The sequence below is a fragment of the Acromyrmex echinatior genome, chromosome 8 (assembly GCF_024713525.1).
Source record: "Acromyrmex echinatior isolate Ae372 chromosome 8, ASM2471352v2, whole genome shotgun sequence".
Lineage (NCBI taxonomy): Eukaryota > Metazoa > Arthropoda > Insecta > Hymenoptera > Formicidae > Acromyrmex > Acromyrmex echinatior.
This window is the reverse complement of record NC_141859.1, coordinates 391504-403759: the sequence shown is the minus strand read 5'-3', so window position 1 is coordinate 403759 and position 12256 is coordinate 391504. Positions and strand designations below refer to the sequence as shown.

The window sequence follows — 12256 nt, the reverse complement described above, 5'->3', positions numbered from 1 at the left end:
AAAAAGAATGGAAAGAAGTTGGTCGTAACAAAGACATATATGAGATGAAATTTGACTTGATAATGTCATTTCTATTCAAACTATATGTTTTCCTTGTCTTTTTCGATGTTTACTTTGTGCCATCTTTCTCTGATATGAAGATATACTTAAAATACGTCTTTACATCTTTTTGATTAATAAAGTGAATTGCTCGCGCTCTCCCTATTGACAGAATAAATGACATGCAATTATTTGTTTTTGTTTGCATATATAAGTATGTACATATAGTTTAGTTTAATTTTTCTGCTTTTACATATATAACATTTTGATATAATATAATTATTTTATAGTAGTATTATATTAGATAAAGTGTGTATATATATATATATATATATATATATATATATATATATCATTTATAAATATGACTAGTTGCATCTAACATATTCAATCGCTTCGCTACGCTCTCGACGATATTCCATCACGCTTCTTGAAGGAAAAACATTTCTCTCCTTTAGTTCAGCTTGGTATGAAGGGATGTAAGTCAACGGAGCACTTAAGCATGGTGCTGCGATACTCGGCACTAAATAATGCGGCGCGTCCAAAGAGAAGAGGCAAGGTACGGCCGCCGGCCTCGTTCTCGCCCTTTTGCCTGCTTTGCGCCGCCGCCGTTTCTCCATTCCATAGATGCGTGTCATGGATAAAAAGCTCCTTCCAACTTGTGGCCAACCGTTCGCGCGGCCTTATCGGCAATCGGGTTACGTCGACGCGGTCGATAGCCGACATGCTCGTATAAAATATCGCGGCCGACTTTTATATCTGCGCCCAAGTTTGACATACCGGGGGAGAAGAGGTATCTCATATCTGATTTTTCTTCGTGGACGCTCGCGGAAAATTGAATCTCTGTTTGCCACGATAATTCATCGTTCGTATCGAAAGCTTGGAATCTCTCGCTTCTTCTGACTGCGAATGATGAATCTTAAAGTTCGTGTCGTCGCTCGTCGACATACAGAACGAACGAAGGGTTGCTCTGGTCTGGTCTCGGTTCAGTAGTAGATCATTGTAGAGTGCCGAATCTGTCGCCACGTGTTTTATAGTACGACCAAATTGGCGAGAGAGCCACAGTCGAAAGGGGAAGTTGTAATAAAACGGATGTGCTAAACGTGTCACTCAATGTCACTGATAGATGCCGGTGCCGGGTATATTCGGGGGCGGTGACGGAGCGGGAGAGTATAGGCAATTCGAATCTAGTAATATTGAACATCGCGAAGGCTGGGAGGAAAGGGCGGTGTCGTGTTTCTCTCTCTCTCTCTCTCTCTCTCTATATATATATATATATATATATATATATATTATATAACGGAAATTGAACCACGGCGGTCACGGTAACCGTGAATTCGCACTCACTAGTTGCAACTACGCCATAAACGAAAATTTAGGACAAATAAGAACAAAGAATACTTGTGAGTATTAATAAAACGAAAGAATATGAACGCAATAAAATGAGTGAATGAATAATTTACTTGTACTTTCCTATTTTAGACTTCTTATCGCGATAATACCAGGTCTCGTTAAATTTACCATGTTATAATCGTTAGTTTGATTATTCTTAGCACCGTTATGATCCGTGTGATAATAAACATCGCAAGTGTGAAGTACACTTATAAAATGGAATTTTTATGAAAATTAAAGAAATTCGTTTTTTTTTCTTAAAAATCTAAGCCTGCTTGAAAAATTATGCACGTAAATCGTAAGCTAAACGATTCTTCCGTGTCATTCTAACATTGCCATCCGGGAATAGGTATCAGGCAAAAGTCAGAGCAGCGCTATCGATCAAACGAACCGGTCGCCCGGTCTTCCCTCCGTTCGTGCCCCAAACGAATTCCAGTTGATCCGGCTAAGCGGCTGTCCTAATATCGTCTGGTCGATTCCACGAGCGAATTCTCTCTCCCGCGTTCGCTTTCGGGGATCGTAATGGCGAAGTGCCGAAACATTGCCTTCGGTAGAATGGACGGGCGAAAAGAGAAAGAGAGAGCGAACCGGTCGAGCGACGCTGACGGGCCGGCATGAATAATGTCGACTCATTATTCTTTCGAGGGATTTATCAGGTCGAAGTACCGATAACGTGCTCTTTTCGTTCGGTTGTTCCGCCAGTAAAGATGCATCCGGAGATAGTTATGCATTTATGCGTGTTGGTGGAGGATGAAGGTCGGAGGGAGGGTTTACATTTCTTCTCTTTCCTCCTCTTTCTCCTTATTCTTGCAAAGTTATTCTCTTTTTCTCAAATCCTTGTTCTTTCGCCAATTTTCACTCTTTCTTCCTACCTCGAATTCACCTTAATCCTTTGGCACCCTGCGTGCATACATCGCTGGAGGAGACCGTATTACAATTAGGAGAATCTCAGTTTGATTTCTGTGGGGTGCTAACAAGACGAGCCTGAGGGCTAGAGTCGTGTGAGTTATAGGCCTTCATGTGCATTATACGTACGTATATCCATACGCTTTAAAGCGTGCACGTGATTATATATGTATAATGTGTATGTGCATGCATGTTCGACGGACAAACATAGCACAATATCGCAGCCCCATCTCGTTGGAATAGGATATAGAGCGCATAGCGAAGCTGTCGCCAGTTTTCTGGCTCATTACTGGCCACCGGTGCTCATTTCTCTTGACTCTCGACCAGGCAGAAATTGGTTCATGTTTCTCTACTTACTGTATGTGCAAATATACGATATATACGTTGCTTGAATCAACGATTACAGCGTTGACATTTTATAAACAATTATATTATATTAAATCAATTCAAGAGTAAAGGTCTCAATAAGTTCGAAACGCATTTAGAAGATTTACGAAATGTACGTAAATGCATAATTATATAATATAATTACAATAATATTTTTACTTAGATACCTACGTATTGCGTCACGGCGAAGGCTTTACTCCAAGAAAGAGTTCGTTGACCGAATAATTCCAATTGGTTTATAATTATCATTTGAGTAACGAGAGAAAGAGAAGAAGAGTTTAAACGGCGTCGGGACGCCACACATGGTGACAAAAAGTAAAATTCGGGCGCCGCAGTCAAGTTCGCTGGCGCGAGGAGAACTCCGCCGTGGCTTACTAATCCCAGGACGAAAGCCGATATGTTCTCGTTCGGGACACGTGCTCGTCACATGTCCCGAAAGCTATCCGCGCTTGTCAACGGAGATGAAGGCGACGACGGCGACGACGGCGACGATGGCGACGATGGCGAAGACGACGACGACGGAGACGAGGACACGCGTCGAGCGCCAGGAATGCCATTGGTGCATCCACCATCGGCACGTTTCCATTAGCGCTTTTATTTCCGTGGATTACAGTTGGTTGGTCGAACGACTAATTTTACTGCAACCCTCTTCTCCGAGATAACATATTACCGAACGATCATTCAAGGGAACCGCGCGGAAGTTTACATAAACATAGGCATTATAGAGATTTCGGAGTTTCGAGTGCGAATTACCTACTGTTAATTGTGTTTCTCGTCATTCGCATCAACAGGAAGCTGAGGGGAGTATCAGTGGGAGGATTTGGAAAACATGTGGCGCGGCATTTAATTTTGTCACGTTGTGATGTCACGAGTGAACATGATTTAGAAATTCAATAGTGATTTTATGATTTAATTTTATGATTAAAGAAAAACATTTTAAATACGTTAAAGAATAATAGAATAAGCTGCATTATTATAATTTTATATATTATTATGATTTTACATGCAAGCGATTATATTAGCGCGTGAATAATATAGCAAACGTGAATACTCCGAATAGGTAGTTGGAATTCTCGTTCTGATCGTTACTATCACATAGCGAATATTTCGGTCATCGCACACGATGTTGCGCGTTAATAATTTTCACCGGTAGACCAAATTAAGACAGAGTCTCACGTCCTACCGGTAATTATCACAGTAACAGCACCGTTGCTAGTAACAGCACATCACCGAAGCCACAGCACGGTCCCGTGGCATTAATTAGTACAATCTTCGTACGTGCTCCGTTGGAAACGTTGCAACGTTGCCCTGGAGATATCGTGGCTTTATCTATTTGTCTGCGCTTCTCGCAGTATCCACAGAGCATATTTCCTTCTCTATTTTGATTAATACAATTGCGCGAGCAAGAGCACATGAAAAAACGTAAAAGGGCCGATTGAATTTTTGTTATTTATTTGCAGCACTAAAAATATTACTTGCCGAAGCTACGTTTGGGTTGACAGAACAAACATGAAGTGTTACAAAAAGATATAACGCGTAGGTGTAATGACATCCAGCACCTGTCACTATCAGCACATACCGTGCCAAAATTCTGCTCTGTTCCACGTCTCGCGCATTCCGTTAATCCTCGTGACAGTTTATCTTTCGCTGTCCATTTGCTCATAAATCCTATGGGCGTCTACTTATATGTTTTCCCGTCACTCCCTGAAAAAGGCGTCCGTGAATAAATGCGAACGGTTGGAAACCGTGGATACAAATCGGCGATTTATCACGTAGATTGTTATCGAGCGTCGTGGAGTGCCGCAGAGATCCTCGCGAAACCGGTAGCTGGGGCACGTTCGATGAATCCCAATGCATCGTTCCCTTCCTCTTGTACCTCTAGTACCTCCTGTTAGCTGTTCCTTCGGTTACGTGTCACGATTCTCAGTACACGTAATTGATACAACCATATACGTGCGAAGGCGTACTCTATGATTTCCCTTGCTATATACGGTCGCACTACGCTGTCCGATCGATCTGTATTCATAGGTCGTACGGCATAAAATATATATTCGGCATATCCATGAATCAGATAACAACTGTCACAGTTGCTCCACCGATGTCTCAATCAACCGCGTTCGTTCTTTCGCGCTTGCACGGATGCTGTTCACAGTCTGCATTTACTCCTCTCGCTCGTATTTACTCCTTCATTCGCCTTCATTCCTTTTCCCCTTTTATTCGCTTCGGCCCCTTTATTCGCCTGTACCACCTCTCTTTTTCATCTCGCATTTTATTTAATAATTTCGTCATAATCCTGCGATATGTGTCAACTTCTCTCACTCCTAGAGTTTCAGTTAATTTTGGCCTACGCTTTATATTTTTCTCTTTGCATCTCATAAAGATCGACGAAGAGAAAATAAACCGCTAAAGTTTATGATTACGAGCATCTTTCGAAGGGAAATTTCGTTTTCGACGTCGATAAGTTCTTTTTCCGTTCGTTTTAACGAGTTTATACTTCGCTTTGTCAAATAAATTGGGAAAGTCTCAGTCGGAAGTCGTTGACAAATGATGTAGAGCAACAGAATGATCGCTCCTATATCGAACATTTTCGTCGTCTACGATTTCTTCTCGTCTCTGTATAAGCAATCGGAAGAATTAGAATCTGAAACATTCTCGTTTCACGAGTCTGTAAGCGGCATTCCTGAAACTCCGAACTCTATCATAACAATAATATCTGAAGTGAACGGAACGAAAGGCAAGGCTTTTAGAGATGGAGAGCCAAACGGAGGAGAGACTGACATTCCATTCGTTAATCCGCATAGCTTCAACATCTCTGACCGCTTCTTCGTCCCTTCGTCTCGTATTCCCGGTTCGTAGCGATAGACGGACATTTTCGGTCTCTTCCCTTTTCATTCCGCAATACATCAACGTGTCGTGCGTCATTCGAATTATAGAGATCGGGAGATTCTATACTTCCTTTTTATCTCATGTAAATTGTCGATTCTGTTACATTGTGACCCATAAACTCCTGGATTTTCATTGGTGATACTATATATTATAAGAATTACAATGTTACATATATGGCGGTAATTTTAATGGATGCAACAGCTTATCACAACTTTCTCCAAGACGAAGACTACGATTTTGTCAAGAGATTAAATTAAAGTTTGTTGCTAATTGGCATTAATATACTGGTTGTTACCTTTTTGTAGACATAGATAATATAATAATTAAAGTAATACAATAATATAGATGAAAAATGTGTATGCATCGACTTTAGTCTAAATTGCTTGTCAATGTGCACGGGATTCAAAGTGTGCGTAAAAGCGACGCATTAAATTACGTGCGTCGCGCGGCTCATTTGTAAGACAAACTTCCACAAAGTGTGCTTTACACTGACTAGCCTCGTGAGATGCCATCATCAGCTCCTTGCCTTGGAGCAACGCCGCCATCCTCTCTGAGAGAATTCTCCATCGCGCCTCATCTCTCCCACAATCGCCGATTAATCTCCCGGTTAAGCAGATTCTCGGATTAAGTGGCGCTCCCATATGCGTCACGCAGATGCGTGGATACGTGCGCTCTGTGAAATCGACCGCGACGATCCTCTCGCGTGCGCGACATGACGCGGCAACGAACACCAGCGCGCCACATTTCATCGTCAAAAATAGTCTGAGAATCGTGGAAGAGAGAGACTCGTACTCCTCGCGGTTGTGTGGCGCGGATGAGTCTGCTGCAGGAATCTCGGATCAACTTGAGCCAAAAGAGCCAGCGTGTTTTGGTGCATTGACCTTTCTCACGATTTTTAGAGTTGTAAAATGAGCCGATATCTGTAACATTTTGCCGAAAGGATGATAGGGTGTAGCGCTCTGTTTATTACTAATTGTAAGTGAGCTGATGTTGTTCCTTTCTCGGAGAGAGAGAAAGAGAGAGAGAGAGAGAGCGAGCGATCGGTAATTTTTTTTCGTCAGGTATATGTCATAGCTTACAAAATTTCACTTGGCTGTCGTAAAACTGCGATTGCGTCGCATCATCTTCGTGACCGCGAAACGCGATACTCGAAGAGGCGTATACGATGTCCCATCTTTTTCTCGTCTTCTTTTCTTTTCGCCCTCCGATTGCATTTTTTTTTTACACACAACATAGTCGACGTGACAACAAATAAATGCTTAGTATCCGGTGCCCGTTCTCTACCTACCTACACCCTCATACCGAAGAGTCGTGCACTTTCAAGTTTGCATCTAAAGTTGTATGCTACGCGAAGAGAAGTTCGAAACAAATCCGTGTAGTTGGAAGAAGCATTGAACGAGGAAGAGTACGAAAGAAAAAAATAAGAACGAAAGGATAAGAAAGCAAGAGGAAGGGAGGAGAGAGAGAGCGAGAGAGAGAGAGAGAGAAGGGCGGGGGGAGAGCGATCCTCGTTTCGACGGGATGAGAATAAGGAGCAGTTTATTTTCGGCGGCCATATGTGCTGGTTATTTCAACAGTTTGCGCAGCCATCCTAAATAGAAGCTGCAGGCTCGTCTTCGAGGAAGATGTTCTCCGCTTGACGTTCTATTCCAATACGATCATCGGCATCGTATCAATTTTCCAGGAGATTTTAAACATTTCGGAATTTAATGAATTATATATTTGTATATATAATACAAAAATGAATCAGTATTATGGATTGATATAAGAAAATATAGATTGTACATATAAATAATGGATCTGATAAGTGTAATAACAATGGCTATAAACTTGATAAACTTGAATGTGTATTTCGTCTCTTGTTTCAAATTAATATTTCTGTTAAAATGAGATTGGACTGATTGCCGTTGTCATCGCAATATATTTCCAACATAAAATGGTATTTCTAATTTTGAAAATAGCGTATAAAGATTGACTCTCTCTCGAAATAGAGTATCGCCGGGGTGTGAGATTTCATCCATTCTCCATTCGCTAAGTATAGCTGCGACAGGTTAAGAGAAAGAAACCGGGTACGCCGCTCCGAGCATTCGCATATTGGTCGGAAACGCTATTGGACGAAGAGTTAGCGAGCGAGCGAAAGAGAGGATAAGCGCAAGCATTGGGATGGCATAAACATATAATTGGCCGCACTTAAATCTCTATAACGTGGTAATAAAAATGCGTGGTACGCCGCGTAAATCAACATGTAGACGATATGGCTCCTACCCCCGTCGTCGTTGACGTTCGCCGCCGAGAGCATCCTCGTAAATGTGTCATACGAGTACACATGTGAATGAACGCATTCACGCGTATGCACTTACCAACAGATTTCTGTGCCGTTTTGTGTACACTTTGTTTAAACAAATATTTATTTATCAATATCGTCGCACGTGATGTGTAGGTGACCGCTATACATTTTTACAATAGATACATAATGCATTCGTGTACTATGAATAATTATATTTCTTAATGAATAACTACAGTGATAATTGAAAGTCACGATTTCTCATTGCAAGGAGCAAAGTAATAATGCATAATTTCTATTATAAGTTTACGGAGTTGTTAGATGGAAGAAATGTATTTTGATCATAATGGAACAAAGGCTTAAAATCTTCCTGAAAAATAAAAAAAGAATATTGCTAGATTCTATTTACACAAAATTCATAAATACTCCGAGTAAGCTTGCAAAGACGAAACCGTGGGTTGTCGATCGCGATCTTGATCTCATGACGTGTGCTCGATTGCAACGACGAGAAACGACATTACATTATCGATGACAGCTTGTGGGCGGATGATCGCGCGTGAAATACCAGTGCAACTGGATTACACATGTATATCAATATATCAGAGAGTATCTAAAGTCAAATAAGATTTTAACGACCTGTCATGGAAAATACGCGTTATACATTTTGATGAATGAATTATCGCAATCGTAACGTAATATTTTTCAATGCGGTTTTGCAAACATCTCTCATGTACTAGTGATAAATTTCAATATTTTCACACATTTCATATATATATATTCAGTTCAATTATAGAGTTTTTCAAGTAATTTTCGACTTTTTTTCATTATTTGATTTTTTCAAGATAAAACTCGTATTAAGGTTATGTATTTTTGTCGTTATAAAATCAATCGTGCTAGAAATTATTGTGCGATTAAAACGGATTCAGTTTAAATTGTGAACGATACCCTGACGAAGGAGACCATTTTCTTTTGCCAGGATACCGATAGATCGTCGTCGTACGGTGCCGCACGGCACGGCATGGCGCGGCGCGGCGGTACGACCGGTACGCTACATTAACTCGATTCAGCGAGTAAATTAACTGCAATCAGAGGGACGTTCCCGTTAGCCATTCCGTTATTTCGCTATAGCCACCCGCCGGTTCTATGAGCTCGCAGGCCGCCCTATTCGACTTTGCGGACACGCCATTAACAGGCTTCCGAGTCGGAGAGGGGATGAACGTCTAACATCGTTTTTGTTGTACACGAAATGACCACTGGCAATGAATCTTATGTTCCGGATGGAAAACAAACTTGGTCAATTAAGAAAAAAAATAGCTATCGGAATCGTCGATTTTTGTTAGCTAATTAAATGGATTTATGACATAAGTAGTAGACATATGTAGTTGTACTTCATAGCAACTTAACGTTGTTGAATTTAGAATTATTTTCAATTGTTATAAGATCCTGTAAGGTGCGTTTTTTTTTGTAATGATAAATTATAATTGTAAATTTTTTATAGGTACAATATTAAAGTTTTATTATAATTGTTATAATTTTGTTATAATTGGCAATTTCTCTGGACAGTTGCGTTTAGTATAGAATTTGTCAGCTCATCGGAATAAATCGCGATAAGATAAATATTCATTGCGCTAAAACGCAGAGCGAAGACTTTTTTCGGAGCATTTCAAGGAAGCGGCACACGCGAGAATACGTCGTATGTGGCATCAATTCCCATCGATCTCCCGTCGTTCCGGTCCGACCGTTCTTACGACGGACAAATTTTTCGTTTTGCCTGCCTGCCGTCATTCTACCCTTGTTCGATGACGGTCTGCTCGACGAATTCAAAGTTAATCTTGGGCACGAGACCGTTTTTCGGCGAACGAGAGGGGTGAGTTGGCAGCGCCCCCGGGCGACCTGTCATCGTGAACCCCCTGGGAGCGCCAGGCTCACCCTGATCTCTCTGTTACGATAGAACCTTGGGAATCGGGGCCTTGGGCATTACGATAAGGTTCGGTCATTTATAATCCGCTGGCGTAAGTAGCCTTCTCTGCTCTCCTTTCTGGCTGATTGCGAAAGAAGAGAAAGAATAAAGGGAACCTCGAACTTCCGGCGCTCGGGCTCGTCTGGGAGATTGATTCGCCGGAATATCACGAGAATTCCAACAAAATTGCATTTTATTCCATAATCACCTTCAAACTTATGTCATAATAGAATAGTAACGGTCGCTCGAAAGTCGTATTATCACAACTTCTTTAATCATTAATATTAATGCATTTTGCAAGATAAAAATTGGCACGAAAATCTATGATTTATATCTTCAATTTTTTGGAGTCTATTATATCGAAGTATATTAAGTATCGAGATATATTAAAAACTACAATATAATACGTTTTACACAATAATCGTAGTATTATATAAATAAAAATATGCAGGTCTCCTTATATACGTGATTACCTAATAACGAACAACTCGAATTACATTTGATAATATGAAAATATGATATCAGAGCTTCTGAAAAGCATAACCAAGCGTCTTAATATCTCTCATTACTGTCCCGCTTTTTGAGTCCCCAGTGACTGTGCAATTAAAAAGCTAAGATTGATAAATGACGGAGAATTAATGCACACGGGTGGAGAAGAGGCGAAATGGGGCGGAGAAGGAGCAGGGGTACGTGGTTGAGCTGAGTACGAAGCGTGTGTACGAGCTTCTCCGGGTCGAAGGGGGCCGGGTGATTGCGGGTGGCTTAATGGTGTTTGTATGCATGGGAACCAGCCCTAGGGTCGAGGTAGTTATCGCCCACCAGGGTATGAACCGAAAATCGGAGCGCAGTTTAAACACGTCGGGAATTTTGCTTCGACGTGTGAGATGAGGTATCTCACAATTTAATCGTCAACTCAAATTGATTTCTTTTCGTTTACTATATTTTAAACAATCAAGAAAATTAATCTGGTGTATGTAATTTTAGTATCGATATGAAAGCTTTATTATGATCTCAGAAATCTATCAGAGAATACATTTGGCTCTCATCAACGAATAGATAGAAGTATCGTAAATTGCTATAAATTCGTATTAATTACGGAGACGGCACGTGATGACCTTTGCTCTCTTCTTACTGTTGCAGGTGACGCGAGTAACGCGAGTATCGGTAGTGGTGAGGGCACTGGTGAGGAAGATGATGACTCCTCAGGGAAGAAAAACCAAAAGAAACGAGGTATCTTTCCTAAAGTTGCGACGAACATCCTCAGGGCGTGGCTCTTTCAACATCTTACGGTAAGTATCTTCTTTTTTCATATGGTTGATCACAATGTTTTCGAAAGATATTAAGCAATGTATTGTTGCCATCACAGAAACAGAGTACTATTCATTGCTTTTATTCGCGAACACATACAACTTTTTTAATTTTTATTTAAGTACAAGAGGAAAAATTATCACATATCGGTAACATATTTGTTTGTATAGCTACTAAAATTCTTGAAACATTTTGAAATTGCACTTCATTTCAAGGCAAATACTTTCTATGCGTTTATTGCATCTAAAAATTGCTTTTATTATCAATAGCGACTTAGGGGATCTTGTATAGCTTTTCATCAATGACTAGTGTAGAACTTTTACTTTACTCTCACTGTTGAAACATACGCGTTGCTTATTCTTTCGATATGTTTACATCTTACGAATCGTACATTGATTCTAATCGAATTTCTTGAGCATAAAAATTTGGAGAAAATTTTATTTCTCGCTATTTTATGTCATAGTCACAAAATCTGTGAGCAATTAAAGAATATATATACTATATTGGACGAAAAGGAACAAATAAAAAAAATAGTAGAAAAAGAAATGACTGGAGACTAATCTCGTAATGCTGAGATAAGGAACGATCCGTAGCACGATGGTAGTGGTGGCTTTCGATTCTACTGGGGCTCCGAGTATCTAATGATTCACGGGTAATCTGAGCCGCAAAAAGCGCAACGCGATTAAGGGGGAGAACACCAACCGAACCTCGGCATCGGCTGCAACTGCCGCAATTGCGTAACGTTGCACGGCTATTCCAAGAGCAATACATTGTTCCTGCACAAGTTTCTCTCTCTCTCTCTCTCTCTCCCTCCCTCCCTCCCTCCTTCGCTCGCTCGCGCGTGTATTCCGGACACCCCATAGATTTCGGGTGTGATCAGGTTACCTTGCGAGAGCGGTAATCATATTGCAGCTCGGTTAATGCCATTACCGCACTGGGGGAGGTTGGCAGCTACCCTCGAAATCACCCTGCAGCCACCTACCGTCCTCCCCCGTCCTCACTCCCCGTTTCCCTGTACTGTATCGTGGCTTCAGCAACCCCCTAACAACATGTATTGGATATGACGTCGGGGATAGTGGGTTCATGGTTTAATG

The 12256-nt window shown here is 41.0% G+C and overlaps 1 protein-coding gene across 6 annotated transcripts in view; it reads left to right on the top strand.

Annotated features, from left to right (window-relative positions):
- The window catches only part of hth (Meis homeobox homothorax), a 396541-nt gene that overhangs the window by 229762 nt on the left and 154523 nt on the right, over positions 1 to 12256 (top strand). For all 6 annotated transcript variants that reach the window (XM_087408373.1, XM_087408369.1, XM_087408371.1 and 3 more), the window contains one exon: positions 10995 to 11143. In XM_087408373.1, coding sequence (XP_087264499.1) covers positions 10995 to 11143 — 149 coding nt within the window. The remainder of the gene's footprint in view (positions 1 to 10994; positions 11144 to 12256) is intronic.